The sequence below is a fragment of the Trifolium pratense genome, linkage group LG1 (genome assembly GCF_020283565.1).
Source record: "Trifolium pratense cultivar HEN17-A07 linkage group LG1, ARS_RC_1.1, whole genome shotgun sequence".
Taxonomy (NCBI): domain Eukaryota; kingdom Viridiplantae; phylum Streptophyta; class Magnoliopsida; order Fabales; family Fabaceae; genus Trifolium; species Trifolium pratense.
The window spans coordinates 10,877,443-10,894,231 of NC_060059.1; the positions used below are offsets into that span (position 1 = coordinate 10,877,443).

The 16,789-nt window shown below is 35.2% G+C and overlaps 3 protein-coding genes across 3 annotated transcripts; all 3 read left to right on the top strand.

Moving 5' to 3' along the window:
• Positions 1–655: 655 nt before the first annotated feature.
• Positions 656–7,465, top strand: LOC123914366. Its single transcript, XM_045965526.1, has 10 exons — positions 656–886; positions 1,054–3,812; positions 3,894–4,178; positions 4,265–4,351; positions 5,342–5,494; positions 5,860–6,023; positions 6,103–6,250; positions 6,545–6,667; positions 6,787–6,874; positions 7,039–7,465. Exons 2-10 carry the CDS (start codon positions 1,446–1,448, stop codon positions 7,224–7,226), a joined length of 3,603 nt encoding a protein of 1,200 aa, XP_045821482.1. The 5' UTR covers positions 656–886; positions 1,054–1,445; the 3' UTR covers positions 7,227–7,465.
• Positions 7,466–8,519: 1,054 nt separating this feature from the next.
• On the top strand, positions 8,520–9,268 carry LOC123914446. Its single transcript, XM_045965644.1, has 2 exons — positions 8,520–8,831; positions 8,921–9,268. Exons 1-2 carry the CDS (start codon positions 8,699–8,701, stop codon positions 9,043–9,045), a joined length of 258 nt encoding a protein of 85 aa, XP_045821600.1. The 5' UTR covers positions 8,520–8,698; the 3' UTR covers positions 9,046–9,268.
• Positions 9,269–12,234: 2,966 nt separating this feature from the next.
• On the top strand, positions 12,235–16,481 carry LOC123914519. Its single transcript, XM_045965747.1, has 5 exons — positions 12,235–12,490; positions 12,574–12,736; positions 13,765–14,179; positions 14,938–15,018; positions 15,619–16,481. Exons 1-5 carry the CDS (start codon positions 12,410–12,412, stop codon positions 16,112–16,114), a joined length of 1,236 nt encoding a protein of 411 aa, XP_045821703.1. The 5' UTR covers positions 12,235–12,409; the 3' UTR covers positions 16,115–16,481.
• The last annotated feature ends 308 nt before the right edge of the window (positions 16,482–16,789 follow it).

Sequence of the window (16,789 nt, forward strand, 5' to 3'; positions counted from 1 at the left end):
GACAAAACTTGGTTCGAGACCCGGTACCGAGAGAAAAAAGTATTCCTAATCTCAAATTAAATTTTCAACACAATTTTTTTTCTCCCCTTACTCTTCTTTCTCTTTCAATTCCTCTTATTTTTAATATGATATGATTGTTCAATTTATGAATTTTTTTTCCTCATTCGGAATTTTATGTATCTCTTGAGTAACCAATTCATGGTGTTGAAAATTGGATAAACTGACATATATGATTATATTCGTGAAATCAGCTCATGAATGTACTATAAACTTGATCATCGTATACATACACAAATTGAGTTTATGTATGTACAAATTGAGTACATATTTGATCAAAAGTGGACCTATTTTGGAGGTCTTCCACTGTTGATTGATAGTTGTTTTAAGTCTCGAAAGCGGCCGTAACCGTCCATTGCTTAGTCTTAAGTAGTATTTTCTACTATTACCCGTTCCCCCGTATCATTTTTATCAAGTTCAATCTCAATCACCACTTGATCAAGTTACGATTTATATATATATATATATATATATATATATATATATATATATATGGGCGTCTTTCATTTTTTATTTAAAAAAATTGGCATGACAATTTTCCCCATTTAGAAAAGAAGAGTATCCCCCCTTGTTTTTCTCAACAGTCTAAAATCTAAATCCATTATCCGCCATTTTAAGCAAATATTCTCCATTGGAACTTCCGATCCTCATGGAACATTTTCATCTCTCTCTTTCTCAACGATCACCTCTCAAACAAACAAACCCTCTTTCCCAATTCCCAACAAAAACAAAACTTCAACCCCATTTTTCTCTTTTGGGTTCTTCCAACCCTACCCCAAAACCTTGCATTCCCATTCACGCTCACATTGCATCCCCAACACATAACCAGGTACCTTTTTTTTGCAAATTAATACTCCATTTTATTTTTAACTTTTACATGTAATGTTCTTTATTTTATTTTATTGTACCCATATTTCTTTTTATTTAATTTTGAAACAAAATAAGTTCCACATTATCTCAATTTATATATCGTTGATTGTGTCTATATTCTTGTAGGGTTTAAATTCCCAAGCTTGTTTATGGAACTAGGGTGCAAGTTCATTTTCAAGAAAAAAAATGCATGTGATCATGGTCATATCAATGACAATGACAATGACGAGCCTCGGTGTTTCCGATGTTTCCGATTATGATTGTTAATGGACTGATTATGTAGGATTTTCCAGTTCTCCATTTTTTATAAAGAAGGGTAAACATAATTATTCAAGTTTCTCCGCCGTTTATAATTTTGTTTTCAGAGGGATTTGGTAATTATGTCACCTTCACAATATGGCAATTTTGTTTATGTGTGGAAATCAAAATTATCGGTTAAATGTGGATAGACATTGAGTTTTTTTTAACAGTTTATTGTGAAAGGTGGTTAAGTTGAGCTAACTGTATAATCTTCAACCATGAGTAATGAGGATCCTGGAATTTCAGGCTATCAATATAGAGGTATAGAAAATGTTGGGTTTAGCGACATAACCCCTTCTGATGAAGATAATGTATGTCATCAGACCGGTGAAGAATTTTCTTCCGAGTTCTTACGCGATCGGGTTGCTTTAAGGAAGTTTCCTGTCATACCTGATGCTGAGCAGCGCCTGCCAAACATATTGAACTTCAATAATAACAATTATCAATTGATCTACGAGGATCAAAATCAAAATCATGTCCTTGGTCTAGGGAGAATAGATTCTGATAACAATTTGGATTTTTCAGAGATTGCTTCATCTAGAGGCTATGTTGCTGAAGCTGACAACAGGGCTTATCATAATAATTTGAGCAAATACCAGTGTGAACTTGGTGGTATCAGACAAGCATCGAGAGCGTTTTCCAGACAATCATCAAGTAGGTTTTCTGACGAATGCGATCAATTTGCCTCAGGACCAAATAGTGGTATCAGACAAACATCGGGTGCATTTTCCAGACAATTATCAAGTAGGTTTTCTGACGGATGCGATCAAGTTGGCTCAGGACCAAATACTCCATCTATTTATGCTGTTGAGTCTCCTCGTTCATGCCATCCTTATGGAACAGTATTCTCTGAAGGTTCCTTCTTCAAGAAAATAAAGTTTCTATGTAGTTTTGGAGGTCGAATACTGCCAAGGCCAAATGACGGGAAACTCAGATATGTGGGTGGAGAGACGCGGATTATATCGATCAGGAAGAACATCACGCATGAAGAACTTACGGAGAAAACTTCTGGTATTTGCAATCAAACTCACACTATCAAATACCAACTTCCTGGAGAGGATCTTGATGCTCTTATATCTGTTTGTTCTGATGAGGATCTTCATCATATGATTGAGGAATATGAAGAGCTTGAAAGAGCTGGAGGATCTCAACGGCTTAGGATTTTTCTTATACCTTCAAATGAACCTGATAGTCCAAGCTCTAATGAATCAAGAGTCAATCAGCAAAGTGATGTTGATTACCATTATGTTGTTGCTGTTAATGGTATACTAGATCGAAGTCCGCGAAAGAATCATGGTGGACTAAGTCTGGCAAACCATACAAGCCAATTTGCAAATACCTCTGATTACAACAACCCACATTTCCATAGGGAATCATCCACATATGCATTTGCTTCAGAGGTAAAGGATTGCAACCCAACCTCTTCAAATTTGGGAGACATAATGTCAAAACCAGGTCCATTTTTAACATCACTTAAGGTAGGGGGCAAGTCATTTAATCAAAGGCATCTCTCTGGCATTTGTGTGCAGCCTAACGATCAAAAAAATTCTAATGTTCAGTTATTTACGGATCAATCATATAATGTTGTTAATGAAAACATTATACCCTATGGCATGGAAAAAATTCCACGTGACAACTCTTTGTATGTAGATGATACCAGTTATGCTGATCCCATTACATATTATAACAATCTTACCCAAGGGTCTCCATGTGTGAACTATCATCCTAGTAATCAATATACATTGGAGTCTGACCAAGACAGGAAGTCTAATGTTGAATTTAAGTTTCACAGACGAACCAATAGTAAAGAATTTGTCTCTCCCGCAATTTGTAATCAAACTGATATGATATTTGAGAGACCTTTAGTTAATAGTGAAGGTTCATACCATTTTAACAATATTGTCTCTCATCCTCATGAGTCAGCGAGTGTATTTTCGGTGTCTGGCGATAGGGATGTATCTCAATACAAAATGTTGCATACTCTTTCTGAGTCAACGCTTCTGGAGAATAATGAAAATTACAAAGGTCACATGCAATTTCCGTTTAATGTTGAGAGAGATAAATTGTCATCATTGGAAACTTCAAGTTCTTTGGAAGAATGTTCAATACAGCCAGGAGAGATAAATGATGGGAGAGAACATATGGCTTTACATCAAAAGCCGCCCACTTTTGGAATGACTGGTAGTTGCAAGAGATCGTCAGAAATTGGTAGAGAGAAATTACAACATGCAAATAAAAGTGTTGATTGGCTCGATGAAAAAGTTGGATCTATGCCACAACATTTACAGTACATCTACTACCAACAGGGTGCTTGCTCATCTTCACCAGACTTACAAAGTATTGAATGCAATGCATCTGCTGCACCATTTATCCCTTCACTATCTACTAGAAGCATTGAAGAGCAACCACATGGTATACCATTAGACACACTTGCTTCTGAGTTTTCTATGAGGAGCCAAAATTCATCAATGCATCGCCAATTTATCGTGTCGGAGACAAAATATGGTCATCCACCTCCCCTTGACTCTTTTGAGTTACGACCTACTAACTCCCTACTCATAACAGAGTCTGTACTACCAATCTCAGTAAGTATATAACCTTTAATTTATCAAATGAACTATGTGGTTTGCATGTAAGAATCATAGTATTTTCATTTTGTCATTCAGTATCCAGATATGGTTTATTCTTCACTAAGAGAGGTTGTTGTCCCTGATGATGATCTTGCATACTACCAGAACCAAAAGGAAGAAAACATAGTCAATGACAAACAATCTCATGAATACATAGATGAATTTTGCATCAACAAGCCAGAATCAACAACAGTTGTCACAGAGCAAATTGATTATATTTCTTCAGGTATCCGGTCATGCTTAGCTAAAGAGGACAAAGTTGAACATACTTCTCTTACAAAGGCAGGGGTAGTGTTTGTTAATCATGAATCTGAAAGTAAGGTGAGAAACTAAAGATGAAACTTCTTGGTATGGTTCATGATAACTGATTTATATAACTGACTTGAGATTATTGTCTACAATGATAGCTCGCAAAAGCTGATAGCGGAAACTTCAATAGGCCTATTGGTGATTCAGAAACTTCTGAAAAAGAGCCTGAATTGTATGGTTTACAGGTACAAAACTACAACATTTTGATATATTGATGCATATTTAGCATCGTCATCTTCAATATTGTCATGGACCCTAAAAAAATTGATTGATTAAAACCACTTATTTACTTATCTCCGCTTATCACTGATTGGTTGTTGACTAATATGAAAGATGAGGTTGATCATAAATGTTGTATACTTTAAACTATATGGTGTAGTTTTTTTTTTTTTGTCAAGTAGCCTAATGGCTAGAAATTCACCTCTTGAGGTGAATAAGTGGGAGATCCTGGGTTCAAACCCCGGCCCTGCATATAAAATGCAATATCCCCACCAGTTGAGCTATGCTCAGAGGGCCAACCATATCATGTAGTTAAATTTTAGAAATATGAGGTTTACTCGTAAAGAGACATTTCAAATCTATTGTTATGAAAGTAACACCATCAAGCTTGCCAATTTAGACCCCTATGACCGTTTTTGCTCCACATGAAAATGCATTTCTTGGTCTTTAAAAAAGATGAATGGCGTAAATTAGGTAGGCATAATGGTAGACCCAACTGCTTGATCCGTTTTAGTAGGACTGTGTTCCATTACAATAAGAAAAATTGGCATGGCTTAGACATTTTGTTGACTCTTTGCAAACTACTCAACTAGTGACCAATAGTTAAGGGAGGGTTATATGTTAGAAACTCTGGCTTGTGTATGTGTGTGTGCGCGAACAAATCATATTCAGAAGAACATCTTATATATAAAATATAAATGGACTTCCACTGCATAGCTTTTACAAACTATATTGTTGTTAATCATATGAAGACTGATGGCAGTCTTCGTTAATGAGCAAACCCTGGCAGGACTAATTCCACTTGTGATATAATCTTCCCCCCGGCTGTTGTATTCTTATTTTTATATTTTTGCTTTTCCTTCCTTAAGTTGTTTCAGTAGGAAGATTAGAAGAACACAAATTAAAACCCATAAGTATCCATGTTTAACTCAAATGCTTCATGTGTAAAAATATAGATTATTGAGAATGGCGATCTCGAAGAACTACATGAGTTAGGATCTGGAACCTTTGGAACCGTTTATCATGGCAAATGGAGGGGAACCGATGTTGCAATTAAGAGAATAAAAAGTAGTTGTTTCGCTGGTAGACTGTCAGAGCAAGAACGGTTGGTAAGTCTCCATAAAGTATAAGAAAATTGAATTTGCTAGTATCCTTTATTTGGTTTTCTTTTCAAACTTATATTATAAATTTTTTTGTAAAAAGTTATGCATGGTCTTAAAATTGGGAGTTGGGTCTAAACTCAATCCTACAAAACCGGCTTGTAAGTTTAGGATTGCCTCTACTTTATAAACATATATTTAAGCCAACTCGCATCCGATGTGAGACTTCTTAACACTTAGAATTTTTTTTACCATGATGTATGAGGAAGTGAATTTCATTGAATTGGAAAATATCACCGGTCATTAATATACATTCACATAGTCTTATTTGATGACGATTCTTTGTTTTATGCTTATTGCATCTGTTTCTCCAGACTAAAGATTTTTGGAGAGAGGCAAAGATCCTGTCAACTCTTCACCATCCAAATGTGGTGGCATTTTACGGGATAGTTCCAGATGGCCCAGGTGGAACATTGGCAACTGTAACAGAATACATGTTGCATGGATCACTGAGGAATGTTCTCTTGAAGAAGGAGAGGCAAGCAAGCTCCCACATATATAAGTTGCAACAAGTTGATTAATTTGAATTGATCACTCTTACTAAAATATATTTGCAGAGTGCTTGATCGTCGTAAAAGGGTCATGATTGCAATGGATGCAGCCTTTGGAATGGAATATTTGCATTTGAAAAATATTGTTCATTTTGATTTGAAGTGTGATAATTTACTTGTCAATTTGGGCGATCCTGAACGGCCTGTATGTAAGGTACTTTGAAGCAGAAACAATATTTTTTTTCTTTTGACCTATGAGCCTTTAAAAAAGTCATGCTGGTAAACATTTGATGCCATGTTAAATAAAAATAAAAATACACAACTATTGTATAATTTTTTTTTAAGTTACTTTTCCAAAAACATTTGCTAGTTATTGATACAAAGTTAACCTCAATTGTTATCTTGCTCCCATGCCGTTAGGATATACTTTATTTTCTTTTCCTTTAGAAAGAACTTTGCTTAAAGAAAGTTATTGGACTGATCTCTTTGGCTAACATCTGATCAATAGGTTGGAGATTTTGGCCTATCAAGAATTAAACGCAACACACTTGTTTCGGGTGGTGTCAGAGGGACTCTCCCATGGATGGCACCAGAATTATTGGATGGCAACAGTTGTAGAGTATCTGAGAAGGTTAGGAACTTTATCTCTATCTTCTTCTTTTTTTCTAGCGGATGGAGTAAGTAGTAAGTACTTTCTTGGAGATTGTATTATTGAACTGTCTATTTTTATTTTGTTTTTGTGATCTTTAGGTCGATATTTTCTCATTTGGTATAGCAATGTGGGAAATCTTGACTGGCGAAGAACCATACGCTAATATGCATTGTGGTGCCATCATAGGTAAGGTTTTGTCATGTGTAATTCCAAACTAGGCCAATTGAAGTTTGTTTATTCTTCCTGAGATCATGTAGATTTTAGACCCTTTGTATTTTTATCGTCATTCAACATAAAATTGTGTTTGGATTCTAATGATGAGTTTGTTTCCTGCTAATTACTTAATGAAGGAGGTATTGTTAGTAACACGCTCAGGCCATCTATTCCGAAACGATGTGATTCTGAGTGGAAAAAGTTGATGGAAGAGTGTTGGAGCCCTGATCCAGAAGCCAGACCATCTTTCACAGAAGTTAAAAATAGACTCCGCAGCATGTCAGCGGCTCTGCAAAAAAAGAGACCTAATGTTAGGAGTAGGTGAAAACATACATTTCTTGTAAATGAATGCAAATATGAAAGAGAGATGGAATGAGTTGTTTCAGATGGTTAACATTGTTTGTATAGAATCCATAGTATAGAGGTACATTCTGAAAATGAGTAAAGGCCATTTATAAATTCCCCTGTTTTGTTTTTCTACCGGTGCAAATCTAATATAATCAGATAAATATTATCATGGAGAGACTCGACGTCTTATGATATCGAGGTCAGGAGTTCAAATTTTGAAAACAATCTGTCAATTTATGAAGATGAGACTCCATACATCTTACCCTTTCAACACTTTACTTAATAGGGGTCTCATCTCATGCACCGCCTTTTGAGATTCGCCTCCCTAAAATTGTCCAATCAATAATGCAAACACCCTCTAACAAGCACATTACTTATACATGCTCAAACTTACAGTAGTACTTTTTAGAAAAAAATATATATAATTGAAAGAAAATGTACTGCACCAAAATTTAGTATTATTCTGATCTTATTGCAATACGATTGGAGTTTATTCTGATCTCATTTCAAAAACATTATTTGATGGTGATATATGCTAAAAAACTATACTTAAGTATGACAATAGATATACAATTAAATACTTTTTCTCTCATACATCAACCTTTTCTCTGCCTTCTCACTAACTTCATTGCCGCCACCCTAAACCCCCCTTTGTCAAAAGCCTTATTCCAGCTCTAGTGGTGGTGCGATGAGTGGCTTTTGCCTTCCGCACCATCCTCCTCCCAAATCTCCGGCCAGCTGTTTCAAGTTTTTGTTTGGTTTTGGAGCTGCAGTTTTGGTTGAGGTTGGTTGTGGTGATTGGTTTTTGCTGGTTTTGTTTTGTTGCTTTTTAGTGTTTGGTGATATGCATTAAAACTATAGTAAGGGGTGGGTTGTTGTGGTCGATTGGTTCAAGTGTTTTTATCACCTTGTCTTTCTTTATTTTATAGCAGTGTTTTTTATCCTTTTTGTTTAGTGAATTTGTCTATTAATTGATAAAATTTTGCCGATTCAAAAAAGAAAAAGATATACAATTAAACACATTAAATACACATTTTCAAAACGATATCAACAATCTGATAGAGTTTAGTCAATGAAATCCAAAACTAGTTTTAAAACAAGCTAGTGCAAGTGGAGTAACAGAGTTGGTGCATGCAGAAGGCGTTATTTTTAATGTGTTTAATTGTATATCTTTTTTCTTTTATAATGTAGTCTGCATAAATAACGCCTTCTGCATGATGATAAAATGCATAAAAAGATAACCATGGAGTCATGTTATACCGAGGTTTGAGATTTGCATGAACAGAAATAGAAAGAACAAGATAATAGATAATACCTTTCTCTGCTTGCAGTTCTTTAAATGACAGCCAACATAAGGATGACTTAAAGGTTTATAATTGAACAATCAAATACTTGTTGGACTCTGGATCATAATTTTTCGTTTCTTTTCTGGATTGTTCGTTGTTCTATATGTTAATAGGTGGACAGGAGAACCAAACTGTTCGAAAGCATGTGGTAGTTCTCGGAGGTGAATCAAGGTTGAAGCCAAAAAAGCAGATGGAAACTGACTTCAACGGCGAAAAGCAAAAACCTTATAATCATTGTATGATTTACATGCATACATAAATTTTGTTATAGAAGATGCTTTTGAAAATTTTCATCCACATTACTTTTTATATTTTTTATGAGCAGATGCAAATGGTCATGGCTGGTGGGATGACGACATGGAAGGTGTTGATAATGAAGCATTGGGAGTCAGTGAAGTGTGGGAGGGGGTGGGATCCACCACACTTGGAGGTATAGTAGATTGGCATTGATGTTATTGTGGCCTGCTGTTACTGCGGCCTGCTAGCAGGAAATCTAAATCCGATATTGTATATGCTCGTATGTGACAAACGTATGTACTGTGGCTTAGCTTCGAGATCAATATAATCATAAGCTCATTTGTTCTGTGTAGATGAGAATGTTCCTCAAAGTGTATACATTCTTAATTCACTTTGATCTATTTAATTCACTCCAGATCATGTTGAAAATGTTACTTGCCTTATATAGTTTAATAATCTTAAATGGTTCAAAATTCAAATGACTTTTTAAACAAAATATAATTTAGCACAGATTATTGATGGTGCCATACCATGTAACTGCGGTTCTTGGTCCAAACTGAATTCTAAAACTGTTAGGAAAATTCCACAAAGGTTTTGTAACAAGAGGTTGTGCATCTATAGATTGTTTTATATTTTCTTATAGACTGTAGTTGGACTATACTACTTGGGTTTCTTGCTTTTGTCAAATCCAGGAAAAATTTGAGTAAACCGTCAAATACTGGAATTTTAAAATTCGTCAAATACTTTCCTAAAATTTGGAAATAGGCAAACACCCTCCTAAAATTTTAAAAAGTCAATCAAATTGCCCCCTGGTATGGACCAGAGGGTATTTGCCTATTTCCAAATTTCAGTGGGGTATTTGACGAATTTTAAAATTTCAGGGGGTATTTGACAGTTTACTCGAAAAAATTTAGTTGAATATAATATAGGTTTAATTGTAAATTTTAATCTTCTTATTTTATCAAATTTACGAAAATAGTCCTCTTATTTTAAAATTGAACTTTTTGGGATTTGATCTCTATTTTTTTGTCTTAGATGGTACCGTTTGGTCCAACTTTTTTTTAGGTGTAAAAGTTATTTTAACCATAAAGATAGAAGTAATAACTTTAAAACTAAAATTAAAGTTGTTTGACAAATCTTACTTTTAAAAAAAAAAAGTTTAAAAGTTGTTTTTTTTTTTTTTTAAATTATACTCTCTCCATACCAAATTATATGTCACTTTGAGAAAAAAAATTTGTACCAAATTATAAGTCATTATACATTACCAATGAAGCATTAAATGCTATTTTTCCTATTATACACTTAATTATTTATTACCCTCTTTTTTTTTTCAATTCTTCAATTTATCTTTTTTTTTTTTGATAAGCAAAAGATTGTATTAATAAGAACTACAAGGAGTACTCAATCCTTACAATACATAAAGGAAACTAAAAAGTTTCAAAAGCTTTGTAAACAACATAGTGGATTAATACACCAATTGGAATACGAATATCCTGCTTTGCGTCCCGCTCTACCACTAAACCAGAGCCAAGAAATGAATCTAATTTGATCAAGCAGTGCAGAAAAATCAGCTTTGTCACCTCTAAACAGAATATTGTTTCTCGTACGCCATAAACACCAAGTTGTTGCTAACCAAATCAAGTGTCTAACCTTCTTGCCTTTCTTGGATTTAATAATTAAACCAAAAGACAAAAAATGTTTACAACCCACCTCCTGTAAGTTATAATCACAGCCCAGCCACAAACAAACTTGTCTCCAAAGTTCAGTAACTTTATTACAACTGAAGAAAAGATGATTGCAGTCCTCCGCAACTTGAAAACAAAAGACACAAGGTAAATCATGTGGGCTGGATAAAATACCTTTGGATGCTAAATTCGCTCTTGTCGGTAGTTTGTCAAGAAGCAACCGCCAACCAAACACCCCCACCTTAGATGGAACATTATTCTTCCACAATTTGTGTAAAGCAGTCAAAATATCTGGATCGATATTATTCGACTCAAGGCGAGATTGCAGAAAAAAAATACACAGATTTTACATTGAACAAACCTGTCACAGCAGTGTTCCATCGCCACCGGTCTGCTATGTCCGATTGAAGAACCAAACCGAACAAAAGATGCTCTAATTCTGCCTTCTCTACAGATTCGGCGTGCGTCAAAGATGTCAACCAATCTCTAGTCCAATTCAGCTCAAAATTGTCCAGCTGGATTATGTCTGATACCACACAGTCTTTGTGAAGCTCTTTCGCAAATAAACTAGGGGAAAGGTCCCTTAACGGCGTAGCCCCAAACCATTTCTCTTTCCAAAAACTAATAGCTTTACCATTACCCACTCTGCTGCTGACTTGTGAAGGAAACCAACAGTCTTCATCCTTCCCCCTGACTCCTACCACATCTCTCCACCAAAGAGAATCCTTAGGACCCGTAATGACTGCTTCCCGGCTAAGAATTTTAATAGAAAGAGGCCCGTAACGGAACTGCAATAAATCGTACCAGAGTGCATGTTTCTCATCTATACACCTCCACTTCCATTTACTCAACAAAGCCAAATTGAACATATCTAAATCTCTCACACCCAATCCTCCCTTCTCTTTGGGTAAACACACTTGTGCCCATTTTACCCAGCACATTTTTTTGTCCTCCGCACTTCCTCCCCAAAGAAAGTTTCTTTGGATCCGCACCAATTGATTAATAATACTTCGTGGAGCCTTATAAAAAGAAAAGAAATATAAAGGAAGACTCGACAGAACTGAATTAATCAACGTCACTCTACCTCCAAATGAGAGATTACGGCTATTCCAATTTGAAAGTCTCTTCGTCATTGACTCAACAATCGGTTGCCATGTCGCTTGCCTCCTCGGGTTTGCCCCCACCGGTATCCCCAAGAATTTAAAGGGAATTGAGTCATGGCTGCAATCAAGAAAAGATGCTGCTGCTGCAAGGAAATTAGCTTTCATATACGGTATATGAAAGATAATTTTATAAACTAACTCATAATTTCTATTTTTCATACAACATTACTTACATTTCTTAATTTGTATAATTTGGTCAAAGTGACAATATTGTGGTACAGAGGGAGTAATAAGGTTAAAAGACTAGGTGATAAAATGGATAAATTTTGATGATAATTGTTGAATCAAAACAATGAATTAATTAAACTCTTTTTTAAAATTCTTTTAACAATTTAAAGTGGATATTATTAAGCCGAACATTTTCAGTTTACTGAAATCCACCCTGGATGGATTTTCACACTACCTAACAAAGTCCAATGTAACGACCACGACCCTCATTCTTGTCGTTTACTGAAATCCACCCTGGATTTTCACACCAACCACAAGTCCCTGATACCAACATTTTCAGATTTTTGCGCAATAAATTAACCATTTTCCTTCTCAAAAAAATAAAAAATAATAATAATAATTCAGTACCACCAAATAATTCAGTTACTGCCAAAATAAAATAAAATAAAATCTACCTAATAAACCTCCACAGAAAAAGGGAAAAAAGACAAAGTCGTGTTTTGTTAGAGAAGAGAGGGGAATTTTGGTTTACAAAAAACCTCTTTCCCCTCTCAAACGATAATGTTGCACAAATTTTCTTTGATGGCTTCTTATGGATTTCCTTCAGGTCTTGTTTTGCAACAAGAATATGTTGTCATGAAGGTGAAATTAATGTTTCTGATTTTAATTGTAATCTCACTTAAGTGATTTTTGTTTGTTCTGATTCGTGTTTTTGTTTATGATAGGGTTGTCAACAATTGATGCCAAAACCAGAAATTATTAAGTGTCCTAATCTTAGGTTAAATTCATCTGATGAATTAAGAATGACATCAAAAGAATGGTTTGATTCAAATCAGTTTGTCAATTTTGATTTGTCAGCTCTAAAGCCTATGGTTGTTGATGTACAAGGTGTGTAGCTAGTTTATTGGATTGTGTATTTGTTTCAGCTTTTTGATTATACAATGTTATGTATAATTTTAGTTTATTTTCATTTTTCTGTGTATTAGTAGAATACTTGAAAGGTACCTTGCTTTGTGCTTGTTGCTTTTGTTTTTCCATTTCCATGTTTTCTCATATATTATTAATCACATGTAAATTTTAGAATTTGTCTAGTACCTGGTTCCGCGAATTAGTTTTATTGTTATAAAGTGGCTTGTATTTGATGACTGGTTGAAATCATGCAACGGTGCTACTCGAGGAATTTTGAAGGTGTGCCTTACAGTTTGGAGTATGGACCGATATATGAGTTATAAATCTGTAGTTTGATGATAGATTGTAGTGAGCTGAGACTGGAGATTAGGATGCGAGAGCTGAGATTGGAGATTGAAGACTATTACTTGTAATCCTCATTGATTGTAGTGAACTCTCTCTACATTTTGTGTACACCTATATTTTGCTGTAGCTCGAACTATATAATTTTGAATGAGCAATATGGTAGGCGGTAGCAACTGAAATTACTCTATGAATATCATATATGGGTCAAGGTGCATGTGGTGACATGCTTGAAATGTAAGAGGTCTGTGTAGAGGATTGTCTGCGGGGTCTTTTGCTGCTCTATGTGAGGAAGTTACTCAGCTAGCCTCTAAGCACCAAGCAAGACTACTAGTTAGAGGGATTGGAACCCATCCTTATGTAAAACGATTTCTTCATTATGTCTTACTTCATGAAACTAATATTATTAGAGACTGCTTGTGTATGTCTCTTGTTTGTTTATTCTGGCTGTGAGTAATACCTAAGACTGTTTTTCTTTCTTAGATATGTTTTGTCGTTATTTGCTGTGAGTAAACTAGAAAGCAGATGGTAGGTTTAACTGTTGTGCCTGTTTATGTATATTTACTACTGAGTCTGTGATGAATGTCTAAGATGATTTATGTTGCTAAATCCTTTGTTTTAATGTTACATGTCTTTAATTAATTTCAGTTATCTTTTGGTTGCAGCAACTTGTCCAAGCACAGTACTTTTTAGCGCTGGTGTCGTTGATCAATGCACTGAGCATGAAAACACTTTACAGCATATCACATCTGAGACTGCTGAAGCAGGTATAAGCGGTGTTCGTAAGGCTTTGCTGTCTGACTTGATGGGTTTGCAACTTTCAGGCATTGATATACCTCAATTACCATTACCACCTCTCGTATACCCAAATAAGACATTCTACTTCTCGAAGCCTTTGCTTGATATTTTTCAAGATTCAGCATTTCGTTCAAAAATTACAGTTCATCCAGATGGTCAAGTCACATTTATGGGTACAGAAATTGAGATGAAAGATCTTCTTGCCGTAGTTGCTGAATCATACTTAACAGAACGCACACATAAGGGAGAAAAACAGTCTATGCTTGTTCCACACTTCAATAGGTATGTACACGTGGACCCATTTTAAGATTCAATTGATCACACAAAATTCTATATGTATGAATTACTTACTTTTTCATAAGGGACTTCTTTGTCAAGTTAAAACTGTTTATCTATTGATCAACACAAGATTTAATTATATTTTCAACATATCAAATTTAAAAACTTGGGCAAAGATGTGTTTCTTTCTAGTGTATATCCAAAGTAATTAATATTTGCTGGTACTTATTTTGGTCACTTTGAAAAATTACTTCACTCGTGTTACTCCTGTCTTGCCCAGAGTGCTGTGTTGGTTTGGGTCCTTGGGATACTCTCATTTAAGATAGTGGATAATTTGGTCGTTGGCAACAAGTTTAACAATTATGAGTTAAAGTAGTTAAAATTGACAGCTGGACTTGTTATTGCACAATGATTCCCCGCCTCAACTGATATTTCAATAAGCTTTTGAAGTTACACTCATACATGCTTCAGTTTTAGATAATGCACATGATAGGGTTCAATTTGATAGACATGACTGATAAAGTAATGACTAATGAAACAGTAAAACAGATGAAAAAAATGGAAATAGTATTTCTGTCACTACTCATGCATTTTCCACTAAGTTAGTTATGAGGGAATGATTCTCTGCAGCACTCTTCCCATGTGCTCTTTTATATACCCTACCATAACTATCAGCATGTACTTTTATTTCCCGTACTCAATATTCTATTTTTGTTATGTATATCAAGAAACTGACCTTTTCAGAGATTCTATGTTGACAGGCTGATTATAAATGAAGTAGAGGCCAGAAGTCATTCCTCCACGTTGGATATTCACTCTACACTGACTGTTCCTTTAAAAAGGTAGACAAAATATGCTCTTCATAATAATTGGCCTCCTCCTGAATTTTACATGTACAACATATGGTGTCATAGGAAGTTTATTTTTATCGAAAAATCTGTTCATTATCGTTCTATATCCTCTACAAAACAAATGCATCATTGGTCTGACTGCTTTTCATCTAGAAATGGTTTAATTTTATACCCCACTTTAAATTTATACATTTTGTTTCCTTCATATGATGTGGATAATCCATCTAGAGAGTTGTTTTTGGAACTCTTTCAATCCTGGATCGAGTCGAGATGTGACCACAGTTCTTATAAGACTTGAACATTTTTCATCTGGTATAGGACTGATTTAGGCCTAGCTCAAATTATAAGAGAAATAATCATCTGATGAGGGAAAAATATCTTCTTGCAGAATGTCATTTTTTGGCAATACGTTTTTGAACATCGTGATATACAGGAATCATGTTTATTTTTGGGCTGTATTATTGATTTCATTTATGTGAACTATTTCTGTCCCCAGTTGTCGATACCAATAATCTCATCTGATTGCATACAGGATCACAGTATTCACTTATAAAATATATTAAAATTTAATGTTTTTCTCTTGCATGGCAGACCTGAGAAAGTTAAAGGAAAGCCTTTACAAAAAAAGAACAAGAAAGTAGCCAGGGAGAGGGATCTCTTCAAGAAGAACTACGTTCATGCATGTGAAAGCCTTCTGTTCTTGATGGCTAATAATAGGCATCATCGGGAAACAGCAATTCTTTCACTGAAGAAATCTGGCCCAGAGCTTTCCGAGCTCCTGACACAATTCTCAGTGGGCATTGCTGGTACTGGCCTTGCTGTTGTGCTATCTGTGATCTGCAAGCTAGCTTGCGGAAGGGTCCCATTTTGTGCATCTAAGGTCTTCAACACGGGGTTGGGTTTTGGGCTGGTTTGGCTTTCTTGTGGAGTAAATAAGCTGAGGGATACAATTGTTAACATAAACAAAAAGGCTGGAAAGACGGGATTGAAAGATAAGGAACTGATTCAAAAGGTGGATAACAGCCTAAAAGAAGTTTACTTTAGAGCTGCAGCATTGCTAGTAGTTGCAGTGCTAAGGCTTGCTTGAGCATTATCTCTGAAGACACGATCACACGCAGTTTGCACATTAATGCAATAACTGTTGTGTCTGATTTATTGGATGTTCAGCTTGGTGGCTGCTGAAGTGATAGCCAAGTAGAGAGTAATCTTGGTTTTAAAACAACCCAACCTTCACTTCATCTTTGAAGCACGTGATTATGGATGTTTGGTTTGATCATCACTATGGTATGGTTATTTGTGATTAGGTAGTTTCAACTTTCAATTATCCAAGCAAGTGACGTAAGCATATGCTTGGGTTATAGCGGTAAGATAAATTGTGAAGTCTAAGGTAGAATTTTGCAATAAAATGAACAGACTGATTTAGTGAAAATGTTATCAGGTTTTCCCTTTCCTCATGAAGGTTACATATCTTAGCATAGACTGCAACATATTTCAGCTCCAACAATCATATTCGGCAAAAGTCATAAGTGATGAGATACAAGCAGAAACATAAGTTATGCTATGGCTCATACTAATAATAAACTGAATAATTGTGATTTAGTGATTTACCCTGCAAGAAGACATCATGTAAACACTGGTGGTGCACTGAGGTAGGCTATAATGTCACTGCCTCAAATTTTTTATCAAAACTAACTAGCAGTAACCTATGAGGTTATCACTCTGCCGTAAAAATAAGGGAGTGGAGAATCAACCTCGTAATTTC

Coding starts and splice junctions, on each gene's coding strand:
- LOC123914446 (XM_045965644.1), top strand. CDS start 8,699: ATGTTAATAGGTGGACAGGAGAACCAAACTGTTCGAAAGCATGTGGTA. Junction 8,832..8,920: donor GCAAAAACCTTATAATCATT/GTATGATTTACA, acceptor TTTTATGAGCAG/ATGCAAATGGTCATGGCTGG.
- LOC123914366 (XM_045965526.1), top strand. CDS start 1,446: ATGAGTAATGAGGATCCTGGAATTTCAGGCTATCAATATAGAGGTATA. Junction 6,251..6,544: donor CTGAACGGCCTGTATGTAAG/GTACTTTGAAGC, acceptor TCTGATCAATAG/GTTGGAGATTTTGGCCTATC. Junction 6,668..6,786: donor GTTGTAGAGTATCTGAGAAG/GTTAGGAACTTT, acceptor TGTGATCTTTAG/GTCGATATTTTCTCATTTGG.
- LOC123914519 (XM_045965747.1), top strand. CDS start 12,410: ATGTTGCACAAATTTTCTTTGATGGCTTCTTATGGATTTCCTTCAGGT. Junction 12,491..12,573: donor AAGAATATGTTGTCATGAAG/GTGAAATTAATG, acceptor TGTTTATGATAG/GGTTGTCAACAATTGATGCC. Junction 14,180..14,937: donor CTTGTTCCACACTTCAATAG/GTATGTACACGT, acceptor CTATGTTGACAG/GCTGATTATAAATGAAGTAG.